Source organism: Rhopalosiphum maidis, chromosome 4 (genome assembly GCF_003676215.2).
Source record: "Rhopalosiphum maidis isolate BTI-1 chromosome 4, ASM367621v3, whole genome shotgun sequence".
NCBI classification, from domain to species: Eukaryota; Metazoa; Arthropoda; class Insecta; order Hemiptera; family Aphididae; genus Rhopalosiphum; species Rhopalosiphum maidis.
The window spans coordinates 20,158,563-20,177,571 of NC_040880.1; the positions used below are offsets into that span (position 1 = coordinate 20,158,563).

Consider the following 19,009-nt stretch of genomic DNA (forward strand, 5'->3'; position numbering starts at 1 on the left):
AATTTATTATAAGGTAACTTAAAATGAGAAATCTAGCTAAGTAGGTACATTGTACTCCGACGTTTTACTGCGTAAATCAAAAATCAAAAGTCAACAACCCTATGGGAAATGTGTATAAATAACTGCGATAATCGCATGTTTAAACTGGAGAACATTTTGTTTGGCTATTAAATATAAGAAGTAACCCCGAAGGCATCTCGTAACGTACTAAAACCGACCAAAGAATTAATTCGTATAATTAAAATTTACACATAATCAATAAACGATAATTATGATATGGGCATTAAGACACTCAAAAACCGTTATCCTGCAATCAAATGTATCATCTAATTATATCGAAATTACAAACATTTGTCAACAAATTTATTGATATACAGATACATGAAATATACATTTAAAAAATGTTTATAATAGAAAGATAATTTTACGTTACATTGACGTATTAAATACAAAATATTATTATTAATATATTAATTTACTCGAATTTATTTTAGTACAAAGTAGATATGATTAGCATGAGTATATTCGTATAAATACCTATTATTTTAAATGGCAAACTAGATTTTGTTTTTATTTTTTTTTTTAATAGCGATAAAAAGTAATTTCTAAAGTAGATCAATTAATTTTAAACTTAAAGCGATGTTTAAATATTTAAAGTGTATAGTGGATACGTCATAAAAAAAACCAATATTGTGGACTAAAAATTAATTAGTGTAGGTAGTACGAAATATTTAATCATTAAAATATACTACAATTTACAATTAAATCGATATAATACATATATTAATTATTATAAATTCATATTAAAGTCTTAAAACATATTAATACATTTTCATTTACTATTATTAGTACAAGTATAAAGTAGTATTAATCATGTAATTCAATTTCGTCTGATATTTAGCAAGTCTAAATACGCACATGAGTATTATTTAAATTACATTGCGGTAAAATAAGTTTATCGAATAATATAATATACTATCCTTCGAGTGGAACGAGAGAATTAAAATTCAACTGATGTAACGTTACAATATGTTCATTCCTACTGAAATTTAATTTCTCTTTAAATACCTTTTTGGACGTTTTACTGATTCGAATTTTAAAAACGACTTTGAACAAAACCAGTATGAACGTATAAATTAGGTCCTATTTTTCGATTGTTTAGACGCTCAATTTTATTATAGACATTATACAACAAAGATATCTCAAATTCCGATTCCCATATTCATCATAACTTATACTAAAATAATAAGTCGTATTATAGAATGACTATAATATAATAGATGTGGGTAGATACAAGTACATCTTCTTTGTGTTGCCTACATTATTTAATAATAACATTGTATTATTATGCATTCTACAGAACAGTCAACACTTGACAGGTACCTACATAATATAATATATGTGTTCATCAAAATGTCGATCGGTCACATCTTAAATTATTTTTTAATTACCTACGCTGCTTTTATTGTAAAAACGTTGTAAATAATGTATTCAAATAAATATAATGGGTGTTTATAATTTTTCTTGCGTATGCTCGTAGTTTTTAATACCAATAATTATAGTTATCTAATGAAATTAATTACTAAATAATAATAAAACCATATAATATGTAAATGCAAATTTCACTGAATTTTAATTATTTAATTGAAAGATTTATGAAAACGAAAAAAATGTATTCATATTTAATTTTTAATAAAAAGCATGAATAAAATATTAAAGTTATGAAATATAATAATTAAAATAACACAAAAGTTAATAAAAAAAAAATTACATAAATTATAAATAAATATTACATAAAATATTTTTTATAATAATAATGAAATTATAGAAAAACGGTATTTACTATTATTTAGTATGTATGATATAAGAACATTTTCTTTAAAAAGAACGGTTTTTATAAACAAAAAGGAATTTATTGTTCAATTTCAATAAAGTAAAAATTAAATCCAATTTCCGATGAATTGAATGCTATAAGTTGGATGAAAGAATTGAAGCGTATTTAAAAAAACTACTCACAACACAAAAAAATAATATGTCGAAGCCAATAGTTTTTACGATTCACTTAAAACGAAGAGTGATGTTTTATTTATTATTTCACTATACAAATGCTTTTTTTTTTCAATTGCTTAATAGCCACTCTTATATTTTGAAACGAAATAAAATGCAAATTGATTGGAATAATAAGCTACCTGAATATTGATTGACTACGTGTTTAAATGACATAATTAAGTAACCAATTTTTTGTAAATCAAAAATAAAATTTTAAGTGAATTATGGTAATAGATTGAACACGGTACACTTTGTTTCACAACAGAATTGATTGAAAATATTTTATTGTTTCCATTATTGTATCAATTAAAAATGAAGTTAATATTAACAATAATATTATGTCCAGTATTATGATACTCGTTTCAAGTATTCAAAACACAAATGCACTTTACAAAATTCGCATATTTTTCGTCTTCTTTTTATGTCAATATGAAAAACAATTGTTCAGAAATAATGTACACTTAAAATATGACACGCGTACATAATACGATACGACAAACGGAATTTACGAAACAGTCAAACCCGTTTTACATATTTATTACTCATGCACAGTCTTTGGATATTGGCACTGCAGTTAACCCGTGTATAATATATGGACGCTATATTAAAGCAAGGAGTAAATAAACTTATATCGACGGTAGAGCCCCAAGCAATTTATATACGAACACTTCTAAATTAGATTGGTTTCGTTGATGCTATAATAAATCGGAAACAAGAGTAAATGTGTTCAATTGATTTATATATCACAACACACGTTCAAATTAAAAAAAAAACCACTGTTAATAGGAATCATCTTTGGATTTGTTTATATTAAATCGTTTGAATACAAATTATACGGTAAGCAGTTACCAGTTAAATTATGAAACCGATATATAATAAATCAAATAGATTTAAGAGTCAAACGAAAATAAACAGAAACGGTGAAGAAATAAATCTACGAGTCTATTTGAATACGAGATGAGTCTATTTAATTTAAATTTATTAATTGCAGGTAGTTATTATATTAACACGGCGACGAAACTACAGGTGTTAGGAAAAAACTAATAAAATGTAATTATCGCCTCAAGAAATCTAAACAAGGGAGACACCTAACTAGGATCAGTGTAATTAATTCGGATTTAAGTCTTAAATTAATACACATAAACTAAACCCACACAAAAACCCAAATTAAAATTCAGCTTTTGTCGTCTGTGCATTATATGGGCTGTAAACTGGATTGTTAAAAAAAAAAACTAAAATTCACGTTTGTGAATTCATGTGTGAAGCTATTTTGGAAATTAAATTTTATACCAAAATATTACGTGGTAATAATAATAATACATAGGAAGAATTTATGAGTGTCCTACTGACGTCTAAATGTGTAAATAGACGGCGATTTTGTAGAAGTTACAACAAATTAATGTAATTATGTATCTGATTTTATGTTGTACGTGTTTTACTAAAATAAGATTCGCCACGCGTAAACATATATATTTTAGCAGAGGAGATACACGTTGCACGGTATAAACATAAAAGCTAGTGCTATAAATGTTATAATGGTTTAAGTGTCATATTGAACCAAAAAAAAAAATCATCTAGAAAATAAGAAACACTGTTTTGCGCGTATACATAGAACATAAATATTTGTGTATTGTGTATGCAATATTTAGTTATTATTATTGTTATTATTTTTGTATTATAAATGTACCCCATTGGTATTTATGAGGTTGTAATTGTCTTTATAAAGACATATATTCTATTACTGACATTTTGGTGTAAAAAAAAAATATTTTATTTCTTTTTAAGTCACTCATCCTAAACAGAAACAGAAAAAAAATTTCGAATTTTCGCTATATATAATAATTGTAACACAATGACATTAATAAAAAAGCTGACTTTATGGTATTGTTGGAAATAAACAATAGCGCTATCGATATATTATTACTATTACCATTAGTACAATTTGAAATCGGTAGAATAAAAAAAAAATAGAAATACAAAAATGGACGTATCATTATAGATTGACAATATTGCACATTGTATTTATAAATGAAATAATTTTTGTCGGTCAAAAACACAGTCTGTTACCGTGTGTAATACCGTGTTCATCCGGTTTTGCACGTACCGACAAATAATTAACTACTTACTACGTTTTCCCGGGATGATGTCCGTGACGACGGAACACCGACAATATAACTATATATACACACGACTAAATAGTACGAATTTGCTAATAACGTTACTTCCATACCAGACCAATTGTATAACTACCAATAAGTTCGGAAGACAATCATTAATTTTATTCGACGTCCATTCGACAATAATGATTATACTGTACCGTTACCGTGTCAAAAGTTATATTTCAGACACGTAGTAATTGATACAATATGGTTTAAATGGTTGTCATCATTTTCGGTAAGTACCAACAAGTCTACACAGACATATATAGACGCTTTTCGTCAAAGTCAAATATATAGGTATACCGTCACAGCGAACGGTGAATTTCGAATTGGCGACCACCTGGGACTCTTAACAATGTCTGACAGCTGGAGAATTAATTTAAGAGTGAAAAAAAAAAATCAGAAACATTATTGTACAATATTTTTGATTGAATTGTTCAAATCATTTAAGTTTAAAGAGCGGCAATTTGTATATAATAAGATTCAAAATTGGGAATCAATTATAAATAATGTGGTGGTTTCCATGTACATACGTTGTTATAAGGTGAAAATAATGTGAATATCAAAAGCATATAAAAATGTATACGAGTATACGACTAGTGTAATTATTGCAAAAAACCTGTTTTGATTTTTCGTAATTAGATCAAATTTTTCTAGAAAAAATATTACACGATTCTTAAATTTTTTAATTTGTAATATAGAAGACTGGATAATCAACAAGTGAATATGAAGCGTAGGTATTTATTTAAATTACCATTTAAAATGATGTTTAAAAGATCATATAGACTTATAGTATAATATGAGCATTAACTATAATATATAATAATATGTTGAAACTTGTTCATCGATTTTGCCGGTTGTAAAATTAGATAATGTACAGTTTAAGTAAATCTATTGAAAATAATAACTACATTAAGTACTTTGTTGGCATACATATATACAATTTTCAAAACAATATAGTTACCGTAATCAAATAATTAACATGACATTAAATGTGTAAAATTGGGAATCGAAAATGAGAACAGAAAAACTATAAATTACCAGAAAATGGGTCTCTATAATAAAGGAAATAAGGCAGAAACGAAAATACATGTAGATAGATCGAAAGTTTAATTCTGAAAACGTGACTTTGGCCGAATAATATTCACTTCCGCTTTTTGTAGTCATTTGCGTTTTAATTAACTAACTTCTTCAAAGTAATATTCCAAAATTGTAAATATACTTAACTCTTTACGGGTCGACGATGCAATATATTTTTGCATATTGCATACAGTTTATGGAAGTCTGGTGTGTATATATATATATATAATGAAATACATTTTTTTTTTTTAGGAAATCATCTTACAAAAAATCTATAGTTTATAGTAGTTATCTTGCATTAATTGTAGGTATTACGCGTTTCTTGAACACACCGTTCTCTACTAAAACTACTGGCCGTGAAGTATATTGTATATTTAATACATATATTATGCGGTTTTATGTAACTATATTAAAACATTTCTGAATAAGTTACAAGTATAAAACGCTCAACCACACAGAATAATTATTTTATTGTAAACAAATTGGCCGAAGTTATTGTTATAACTGTAATATGTCTATTTAATAACTTATTTTAAGTAGAATAGAACTAATAATTATAGTTTGAAGTATACTGTTTTAAAAATATACATATTTCTATACTCATTTCATATCAACGAATTAAACTATTCTTATAGCAATAAACTTTACGTTTGAAATATTATTATAGCTTTAGTATTTTATGTAAACAACGTCAAATAAATGTTTTAATACTTCACTTCTGACAACATCTAGTGTAATTAAAAAATAACTATAGTAGAAAAAAAATACATTTCACAGTAATTTTGTAATTATTATTCCTAGAAATTAAACACAAATAGTATCCAATCACATCAAATAACGTCATTAGTATTGATTTTTGTAATGACTTTTTATTCATGCATTGTTAATATTGATTTTTATAAGCTATAATTGTAGTAATATAGCAATATGTATTTATTTAAATGTGTTTTATAATATTATAATAAAAAGTTTAGCCTAATAGTATAGAAAATTGTATAAGTTTTAATGTATAATAACATTAACAACTTATACGATTACGAACAATGTCCACTTCTAACAAAATTATACCAATTAAAATATTTAAGTTAATTATTATACTGATAATATATTTATTTTTATTTTTCGAGTTAAATATGACATAATACTGGGAATAATTAAAAAATATCTGTTTTAAAATAAAAAATATTTTTGACAGAAAAACACAGTGGAACGTCTTGTATTTTAAAATCGATGTATTTCGTCTATATTTTAATCAAATATTTTGTTTAAATAACAAGTATTATTACAATAACTATCTTATCTAATATGATATCAAAATTAAAATACAATATCTTTAGTTTTAGTCCGTTATAAAATATCAAAGAAAAAATAATGTAGTCAAACCACCTACGATATACAATGTCAACACTTTTTAATGTCAACTCTGAGATAATTTTTTGTAAACATTACATATAAAATCATAAAAATAATAAAATACTTTTTTTCGTTATATTTTTACACTAATTAAGAAATAAGTATCTAATTTATAAAAGCTACATATAAATTTAAATTTATTTTTTAATTTCAGTATATTATTATACAGTTCACAATAATTTAGCGCATGTTTATAACTTCTATTCGTTTAACAAAATAGACATAATTTTGTAATACTATGTTAAAATGGTAAAACATTAAAAGTCGTTAATTCTCAACTCGTTCATGTTTTTTTCATTATCTACAACGAAATCTATAATACGCTATACATAATATGTAATCAATTACTATTAAAATACCCATTATTTGTTAAAAGTAATGAGACAAAATTTAAAACATTTGCATTTGGATGTGTATGGAGTTCACAAGATTACATCTTTATGGAAAATACCACTAATTAGTTCGTGATTTATCATGGTGTATTATAAGTTACAGCCCTGTATGTATATGAATATTCCCATAAGAGTAATTTTCATAAATGAAAAATTAAAGGTGAAATTCTAAACACAATAAATATACTCATTTTTAATAACGATACGAATGTAGATACTGCACATCTGTATACGTATAGACTTCAATACTACCAACAAAATTCAAACATAACAGTCATTCAAAAAGTTTAGAAATGTTTAATACCATTAACTTAGTTTGTAAACTTTTCGGGTCACACGACCAAATATAATTTATACGGAAAAACCTAATGGGTAACTGCGAAGTTTTCAAAGTAGAAAAGGGTTTCTAAACACCTGAAAACGATTTAACATGTTTACGTCTCCACAAAATGGTATCCTGATCCCATTCAAACCCATTTTTTTTTGAGAAACTTTTTATTTTTATAATCAGTATTATGATCGATTAAAACTTTGTAATTAATATTTACGGTGCCGGTCACCAAAACAACAACAACGACTACATAAATAAAAAACGACACGAACGTCAGATTTTCAGGATGTATTCATTTATTAAAATATTTACTGTAATAATATAATATATCTACAATTAATGTGTTAAATATTATCCGTACCTTATATCCGCCACACTTGTGACAAGCGATCACGTCTCCGTTGTGTTTGACGGTGGTTTTGTGCACACCACCACTACCAAAATTGCTGTAGTACGTCATCGTACGACATTTGGGATGATAAAAAAACAAAAAACAAAAAAAACAAAAAACCAAAATTGGCTACACTATACGTTTGATCCACCACTCTATTTTATAAATAATATAACAGCTATTATAAACATATAATTTTATATTGATCGTAATCAGCGAAACGAAGACGCAACTGAGTCAATATACAATATATCATATACTTTTCTAACAATTTACGATTTGTTATGATTGCGATAATAGAATATACGTTAGCGGTACACGGTACACCTGACCCGGTGGGGTGTTTCGGACAACTATAATGTAATAATATACGACACGGCTCGTGAGTTTGTCATTCGGAAGACGATCGCAGGCGGTGACTTTTCGCGGACGCGGCGACCAACACGCTCGCCGTCGGACTGCGAACTGAACGGGGTCCGCCGCCGCGTGATTCTCGCGCGCGTTTTACGGTCCGGAGACCACGACGGCACAATAATAATATGTACACAAACATATATAATACATATAAAATGTAAGTATATATCTCATTCATAGGCGTGTACTGATTTTTATCGTAAGATATATATATATATATAACTACTCAGTCTTAACAATTAAATAAATACATACAATGTGTACGTGTGTCTGTGTATATATGTGAATGTATAAAAAATATGTACTGGCAGATAAATGCGTTTATATTCATTTCGGATAAGTGTAACATGAATAGGACTAGGATTCATGTATGTATCAAAATAATAAATGCTAAGATACAATTTTCGACTATCCTTTTTTCAACAGTTGACTATTGTGTACTCGTGTGTATATATGTTTATAGAACATAAAATTATACTTAACAAAATAAAACTAATTGTAAATCAGGCGTAGTATATTTTTATATAATTTATATAATTCTGCTTGGACAATAAATCTCGAGATTTGAAAACAATATTTATCAATCAATGACATTTATGTAGGTACTTACCTATGATAATATATGTATTTCGATTACGAGTATACAACTACATAATACCATTGTGTCTTAAAATCTAAAATAATATTACATAGAATTATGCACTAAAAACGTGTTAGATCTTATTAAGATTTCATAGAACTGTTGTGAAACCATAACTGAACTCAAATAAATAATGGATAGGAGTACTTGTCTCGCACAGTTACGAAACACGTTTCGGAACTATAATCAAACGGATTCGTTATAAATGATTCTCTGTTGTGTTATTCTCGAATAAATGTAAATAGTGTATAATCGCATTGGACTTATTTTATCTGAGAAAAATAAATAATCAAATCTATCTGCGACTGAACTGTTACTTTAAGCTACAAAATCATAGCCGCTGCAGCATCAGGATATAGTGTTTCGTACGATCTATATTTTACGCCGCCGCGAACGGTGTACAGTGTACACTATACACATACCATTAATTGCTCCCATTCGTCAGAGAGAGTCAAATAATTGGCGCCTATAGTATATATATATATATATATATATATATATATATTTCACAAAAATACAGGACAACAAGAGCACGGGTTTATCGGGGTCCGGGTTACTTTTGTGCTCGGCAGAAATATGATGCTGCGTGGACATGGGACATTTTACAATACCGGGTTTGTTTTTGAAGCGTACTTTAAATAAAACGTTTGATAATACAATGATCGTTGGACTGCAACAACATAATATTCTATAATAAACAATTCTAATTTACGGTTATAGATTAGTCTGCATATACTGTGTAGGTAAGTACTGTACACATGTGTACACTGTAGAGTTTGACACGCGACATTATTTTTCACAGTTTTCATATAATAACGTCGCAACAACCGATTATATTCATCAATAATTGCCCACATACACAGACTTTAGACGAACGAAGTGACTTTAAATCGCGTTTAATTATATAATAATAATATATGTATAAAATAATTTCACATAATAAATTTTACATTATACTCGAGTACCAGATTATAGTTTACTGTGCACTTTTTTTTTTCTTTTTACGGCGTACGAAAAACGGAAAAAATTAAATACGGCAATATTGTCGTTGCACAATAATAATATAATATGCACATATATAGTTAAATGTGTTTTTTTGGTGGTAGTGCGATAATGATACGTCGAAAAAAACAACGAAAAGCAATAACGTTACACATAACAATAAACAGTTACTGTTATTGGAGCGACGCGTATACACGCGATACAATAATACATATTGTGATAACTCGTATTAGTTTTCGTGAGCGCAATCGACGCGCGACGAAGCCGGAGATCATCGCCACCGTACTTATTATATTCTTTACGACGACCAATGTTCGTTTTTAATACTTCAAATAATACTGTATATGCACCTAACACGAGAGTTTTTTTTTATCATAAATAAATTTATTATATTTTATTTATCATAAATTAAATTGTATTAGTGTTATTTTTTATTACACAATTATACACGTCCAAATCCAAAATTAATATGTAATCGATAGAATCATAACGTACGAATATCATTCGGTGTACTACACGTCTGTGAAGTGAAATAATTTTCAGAAATTTTTTTACCATTTCGGTATGCATAAAATATGAATAGTATAGATATAACGGATAACTAATACATATTGCCGGTAGGTATATTATTAACTTACCGAATACAAAATATTATATGTTAGTCGCTATAATAGCATTTAAACATTATTACGGTCATCATACACAAAATAGGATTTGGAAGTATTACTGGTAACTACCAATACTTGTTCTTTTTTTAACATTGAAAAGCGTGCTTTGATGTTACATTATGTGTTAAAAATTGAGTGAACGTGTTTAAGTGTTTAAGTGCACTCTTAAAATAAAATTGAATTCCAAAAAAAGTCATAACATAATTATATCCAAATTATGAATTGAATTCGTCTAGTATATAGTACTATTGTGTCTTGTGTAGGTTTGTAGATAGCATTATAGGTATATATCGAACTAAGTATAATATACTTATATTTATAAAAAGTATACCAAGGTAATCCCATTATGTATTATATATATATATTTTATACTAGTGACTTTAAATACAAAAATAAATAACTACGTTATTCTCAATATTCATACAAGCGCATATTTTTTTATTTTATATTTTATACTAGAAAGATGTGGATAGATATTTCACTTCGAGATAATTTAAAGAAGACGAAATTGAACATAATCGTACATAAAAAAAACCCAATTCTATATTATATAATAGCGTATATAATAATTCGGTCAACCAAAATTAGAGTAAAGTCTGTACAAAAATCAAATATCAGAAAATAAACTAAAATTTTTATATTTTTTTATTGCTACTCGTTTATCCTAATGCACTAAAAATACCTGATTTTACAGTTTAAACTCTTTATGTAACGTACACATAGATAAATAATATATACAATTTATTTTATATGTTTAGTACCTACTACAAATGTGGCACATTTCATCAAATAATAAAAACGCCTAAATATATTTTAAATCTATTTTTTTATCACGTGCTGTATTAAAAAACAAAAAAAAACAATTTCCATAACGATATTATCTTAAAACTCGTCTTGCCCATAAAAGTATTTGAAGTAAGTTTTAGTACAATTAAATGCATTATAAGCACAACGTATTAAGGTACACGTATGTATATGCAATATATTTCTTTAAAACTATATTATAGTAAGCTTATAAAATATTTTATATCACAAAAAAGTACGAATTTATATAGTTGCGATAACTGTATACTACAGTAATATACAACAAAATTAATGATAATATAGGGCATGACATTCAAATATTGGAGGCTAACAAAAAAGTTTTTTTTATAACATTAAAATGTTCACATCAGTTATTAAATACTAAAAACACAATACACTATTACAACACGATAACAAAATAATATAACTGTCGACTTGTTTTTATTGTGTTAAAAATTTATGGTCATCCAAACGTTTATAACTATAACTGTAAAAAAAAATATAATACACACACCACACACACACACACATACGATATTTATACAATTTACAACAAACATAATATAAGCAAACATTCAATTTTTTAATCATTTATATTTAATATTTATTAATTTGTCACTTGATTTTTGAATTTATAATATACAATATTAGGTATATAATGTACACTATTATTAATTTAGTTATTAGTCGGGTATCTATATACAATTGATTACAATTTCGTTAACGCATAAGATATTTTATCCAATGGCTTTATCTGAATGTCTCTCTATGTTCTACCAGGAGAAAAATCTTTTATATTTAATTTATTTTGAAGTCAAACTATTCAAATTAGATAAAAATAGTTTATTACATTTACTAAGAAGTTAAAAATTTAATTTAGCTAAATTAATTTACAAAAGATACTTATACCATACGTTATTATAGTTGCATTTTGTAACAATTAAATGGATATATGTTACCTAATTTGAATAATTTGATTCGTAATTGGAATATACAAAAAATGTTTTATTATAATTTTTTTGAGGCAGAATGAGACAGTAAATATTACTATACGTTAACGCAAACCTAAATAGAAATTTGAAAATGTATTAAATATTTTTAATTGGTTCCAACATGTAGGTACCTACAGAAATAATAAATTTACATATTTTATTTATCTTAAATATTGCAATATTTATGATAATGGTACTCTAAATTAAAAATATTTATTTTAATACTTTGTATCTAAGCAAAATGTGGCATACAATTCACTACACTCAAAAGATTCAATGACATTTAATAATGTCCGTTACAATAAAATAGGTAAATCATATACCTACTATACATTTACAAAATAAATACATTTTATACGCATAAATACAATTTTTGTTATACTTTTATTAGGTATTTCGATAATAATATATTATTCATATTAATTTTGTATCTAATGTCAATAAGTTATATTTGTCTAATAACTACTCACACAATATCAAAAATATTGTCAAAACTAATACGGAACAAGCTATAATGACAGTTTAATGTTATGTCAATCGAAACAGCAAAATTGTAGACTATATAGTGTGTTATTAATACAATAAAATAAAATTAATATAAAACATAATATATTATATTTTTTCTTTTTTTAAATTTTATATAACGTATGACTCAAAAAAATCAACCGTTAATTTAAAAATACTAGAACTTACATACATTTCATACAATTGTACAAATAACATAATATATATATGAGTTTTTCACAAATTGCTTTTTTCTTATTATTTACATCGTCATTGTATAATTGAATTATGTTTCCATTTATGTATAATACTTTTTTTTTTAATTTAAACAAATGTTATTTGTCTATTTATCAGATAAATATATTTTGTTATGAAGTAGGAATACATTTTTCTAGATATACCTTCATACTATGTAATTAGTAAATAACAAGGCCGCCCATCAGTCAAAACCTAAGGGGGGGAGGGAGTCAATCATAATCATAAGTACATTTATTATTCATAACTAAAAAAATAACAATATTTTTTTTATTCTAGGAGGTGATATGTCACCCCCTTAAGCTTTATAAGTGATTACCTATATAAATTATAACAACAAATTTACATGCATTTTAAATTTGTATAAGATATATTACTATATTAGTTATATTTTAACCAACTTACTAAAATATAATATATTTTTTTTATTTACAAAAAAATAACATATCATGCCTATATTTTCAGGAAATCAATTATATACATTTTTTATTTATAGATCGTTTAATTGAGTTATTAAGTTAATTAAACTTTGACTTTGCTAAAATAAAAAAAAAGTATAAAACGAACTATATATTTAAACGAATTATGAACTTATAGCAATAAAGTTTTCCATTATTTATACCATGCCATATTATACAAAGAGTATGAACAACGGTTGACAGTTCAAGATGAGCTATGAGTGAACGTCACGCGTCATACACTGTCATAACAATAAATCTAAATGAAATGACATCAAAATCAAAAATACAAATTACATCATTCAAATATTGTAATAAGCAATGTATTACCTTTGAGTATATGTAATCGAATTTGAATATTAATAAGAATACGAATTTGGAAAAAAATTGGCAATAGATATTTTTGCGGAATCGGGTAAACTTGTAATATTATGATACAATTCGCTAATATATTTCTGAAATAACCATATTTAGTTTCACACAACTTATCAAATGTTATCTGGCATCGAAATGATTTTTTTTAAGTCTTAGTCTGAACCAAATTTATTATATAAAATTTACATTGGCATAATATTACATACCTTTCAATCTTTATATTAAATTGTATACAAAGTATCTTTGAGATGAAGACGGTTAACTTAGTACTTACAAGTTACAAACCAAGCGTTAAATAATTATAATATTTTGAATAATAATTTATGTATAAATTTCACATATCATCATATGTTTTTAATAGATACCAACTTAACACACTTTACAGAGTGACCCTCGTTACTCTACACTCATGATTTCAAAGTTTTTATTTTTTTAATACTTATATTTTTAATTTTATACTCTGAAGTAAATTATTTTTCTAAATAATTTAATATATAAAAACCAAATATTGAACAGATATTTCATTAGGTAAGTAATATACCTACCTAAATAGAAAAGTATTTAAAATTTAGCATTTAAAAACAATAAAAAAAACATTTTTTATATCAATTTTTCAATATAAATAAAATATTTTAAAAAACATACAAACAATGAATACAACATTTAAATGAACTACCTTATACATTTAAAATTATTAACATTAATATATATTTATTTATTATAACTATTTGATAACAAAGTAGATATACAAAATATTACATTTGTACTATTATCAAACTACCGTAAAATTGGGTGAATTAAGTATTTTGTTTATTATAGTCGAAGAATATTCTATTTTAATGTTCCTTATCAACTTAAAATAATAAGAATTAAATTCATAGTAATACATTTTATCAATTAAAAAAAACATCATGGTTGAATTATTTCTAACTCTTCAGAAAAATATTTCATCCACGCTTATGAATTTACTCATTTTATTACCTCCAAAATTCTAGCGCCGTTAATATTATTAAAATGTCACTATCACAATATTTTTTTTTCTGCTTTAAAAATATTGCCAAATTTTCTGAAATTTACAAAACAACAGCATAAATACATTTTTCAATATTTTTTTTTTTTTTTTAATTTATGTAATAATTATATAAATTCAAGGACTGAAATTTGTAAAATTTGTTTAAAATATTTAAATGTAATTTTGTTATATTACTTACTTATATATATATATATATGGTGATTAGGAGGCACATCTGTTATAATTTATAATTAATAAATTTATTATAAATAATAAAGTAATTTGAAGTTTTGTTTGTAATATTTTTATGTTTATAATACTTATAGGTAATTATTATATTGTCTAAAATAACCAGAAAAAAATGAAAATAAATTTCGAAAAATTGACCATTAAAAAAAAAAAAAATTATTTAATGTTTCAATTCACCCCATTCAGAGGTTAATTGCAACAAAGTCATATAAAAAAATATAATAAAAAAAGTTAATAAGTAATATTTCTGAATTATACTTATAATGATAAACAAGGTAGCAAGAATTTTAAAAAAGTGTTTTCCTTAATATTAGTATAAATGCTTGATTCTTAAATTAAGTTCAAAGTTGGATAAAACTCAAAAATTGTTGCAATTCACCACATTTTACGGTACTAATTAACAGCCAGGTATATCACAATTTCAATTTTGAATACACCTCAATTTAAAATATTATCATACATTTTGTGTGAAAACTATTTATTTTTATTATAATATTATTTATTATCTTATCATGTTGTCTAATTATAATTTATGCATATTATTACAAACGTAAAATATTTATTAGATTGTTTACATTAACTCAAACAAAAATGATTTATAATAAGTATTTACAAGCTAGTTTGACTGTAATCTTCAGACCAATTGACAATATAATAAAAGTTGATGGTGAAAATGGGTAGGTGGCATGATAAAATGTTGCTCTTTAATCATACCTCATGATATCACAGAATAAATAAAATAATTGCATTTATTGTATGATGATATCATAGTACCTATCATACATTTTTACCATACAGACATATTAATAATTTTGATAAAGCACCAACATAACAAGCATTTTACAACCATTCCACAATACGCTTACCCATATTATAAATATTTTTACACATACTATCAATAACAAGGATTGCTACTTTTAAGTTTAAGACCAAAATAGACAAATTAATAAAATATAGTCTATTTATCTTAAATAAATATTTGATAGATTAGATAGGTAACTACCAAAACCTTTAACTTATTTTAAATTTATTTCATACTGTGGTTGCAATTTAAAGGAATCAAAATTTATTTATGGCAATAACTTATAACTAAAACTCATTTGTACAACATATGATAACCAACAAAATTAAAATTAAAATAACTAACACAAAATAATACACTTAATTTTTGTAATTCTATAGTTGCAGTCAACCAATCTTCATATTAGGTTGATAAATATAGTAACCAATATCTATGTATAATAATGTTCTTAAACATTCTTGGGAAAATTCACATGTATTATTGTTTACTGAATCAAATACATAATAAGTAAATAATAGTAATATGAAAATAATAAATCTAATGATAATCTATTGTACAATCAAATAACAAAAATATTATAAAAAGTAAATAAAATTATTTATTAAGGTAGATTAATTCAAATAATTTGTATTTAATAATAAGGGTAATGTCATTTATTCATAGCTCATAGTATTTAAACAAGGACTGAAAAATAAGTAAAATACTTATCTTTAATAAAAAATAATTGAAAAATATTCAGCATTAAAAGAATCAAACAGCCTTATTTACTTTCTTAGTTATTTTAATAAGTACCTAATACATTAATATACATGATCTTTGTTACACAAAGTACGCCAAAATCCAAGATTAACAAAATATATAGCTATTCATTATAAAACAGAATTACTAGTAAAAACAAAAATATTTACATTTAATAAGGTAAGTATTTATTGACAAGATGCAATGCATCATATGATATGAATTGGATATTTAAGAATATAATTAGTAGTATGATAATTGATAAGGGTCTCCATATGAAACATGGTGGTGTAAGAATAAGTTACAAATTATTTAATTTTTTCGAAAAATGTTAAACTTAGATAAATAATAATGCTTATTAATCAATAATCATATACTTTGAGTAATATTGAAACATTTAAAATCAGCCACTAACCAATTTCAATTTGATAATATAATTTTATTACTTGTAAATAATTAACCTTTATTTTATCAAAAAATTTATAGTGGTATGAAGAGAAATTAGTTTGAATTTTATAGAATATTAAATATTTAAACAAATAAATAACAGTATAGATTTCAATTGATAATTCTATGGTCCTATATAAAGCTTTGCTTTGGTTTACTTTACAATTATCTACTTAAAAAATAATAATATTAATATAATACTAAAATATATTCAAGAAAATAAAACAATATGTGTAATAAATTTGAGATGATCTTAAATCATATTTGCTGTTTTATTAATAATTTTGAAGATTTTTTCATATTTCCATAGTAGCAATTGGTAATGAACTGTTGATGAATAATTAGATATCACATTCAAATTATGTACATCATTCTGAAAAGAAAAAGAAATATTTATTAATTAATAGATATAATTGTAAAAAGCATTATTAAACAAAAAATGCATTTCAAGAGTATATATTAAAAAAAACATATGAACATAAATGTTAAGAACCATGCATGTTTAGTAAATAAATACTAAAAATATTACTTCATGCAAAGGAATTTAAGTACTAACAATATATTAGTATAGTATAATATGGTTTTACATAGTGGAGAAGATTCTATGAAGTTTAATTTATTAAATGTTATGACAAATGAATATTAAAAATTTAAATGAAAATAAAACTACAGTATACAGTAATAATCTACATGCCGGCTTACCAATATTGTAATGTAGTGAACGTTGTCAGTAATAAATCTGCTTTCGTGGTTGCTATAGAATTGTATAAAAAAAATTTACAAAACACTTTCAATCACACTAACACTTGATTTTAAATTGATAAGCTAATTACTAGACAGTTGTTAGGTATTTACTTCCCAAGTCTTGTAAAGTTTACAAACAGACAAAAAGTAGCCCAAATTATTTGGCCGTAATAGATAGTATAATTATTTTATTATCCTTACGTATTAATATTAGACAGCTAAGTACAATTTAAGATCAATAATATATTTTTCAGTGTATATAATACTGTAATATGTTTAATTTTACCAATATCATAGTATAATCGCCTCTACATGACCCATTTAGTGTGCTTTACACTGAGCTTCTATAAACCTAGATACCTTATATACAAGTCTTAATACTACAGTCGTGAGGCCTATCTAGAAGTATACCTCAAGGAACAGAAATTGGTGTAATGACAGAGTTTTGTGACCAAAATGGGGAGAAGGAACGATGGTGCTTACCTTAAATCGAGTTTTGATTTGTGTCACAATCTTGTCCATCGTGGTGGCCGCTTCAGTGTCAGTCATAGGTAACTAGACGGAGAACAGGTTTTCTGGCCTGGCACATAACACGTTCACATTACCAAGTAATAATTAAATTAATAAATCAATGAAGTTTATTTTTATTCAACAAAATCCTACTTACCAGTACTAATTCTATTACAACTACACACACAACGCTGCATGTCCACAGCCCACCAACAGAGGTACAATCCCTACTACGGAAATACAGTAAAAACTGTGTGTTAAATAGCAAACGAGAAATTGACTACCGAATTTCGGTCAAAAATTCAAACACAAGTATAAAAATCAAACAATAACAAAAACAATCACACACTTGGCATTATCACGCGGCCCGAGACATTCGTGTGTGCCGTGTGGTGAAATCGGCCAACGAAACGTTTTGCACCGGACCGGTTGTCAGTGTGACCAGAAACGGCGAGATGTAGATATAATATTATCGTAAAATTCGCGCCACGCACCAATTGGCACCACACCAACAACCGACAAAGATATTCTAACATATGCAACCATAAAATCTAAAAAAATGTATCAAGGAAATTATTTT

General features: G+C 25.3%; 1 protein-coding gene across 2 annotated transcripts in view; it reads right to left on the minus strand.

Annotated features, from left to right (window-relative positions):
• LOC113557797 (protein-tyrosine sulfotransferase) overlaps positions 1-18,804 on the minus strand; it is a 96,029-nt gene extending 77,225 nt beyond the window's left edge. The window contains exons 1-2 of one of the 2 annotated variants that reach the window (XM_026963354.1): positions 18,587-18,804; positions 18,403-18,499 (exon numbers count right to left, since the gene is read on the minus strand). In XM_026963354.1, coding sequence (XP_026819155.1) covers positions 18,403-18,468 — 66 coding nt within the window. In that variant the 5' untranslated portion in view covers positions 18,469-18,499; positions 18,587-18,804. Of the gene's footprint in view, positions 1-7,785; positions 8,266-18,402; positions 18,500-18,586 lie in introns of those variants that run through there. The other variant, XM_026963348.1, reaches the window with a different exon arrangement.
• Between the last annotated feature and the right edge of the window lie 205 nt (positions 18,805-19,009).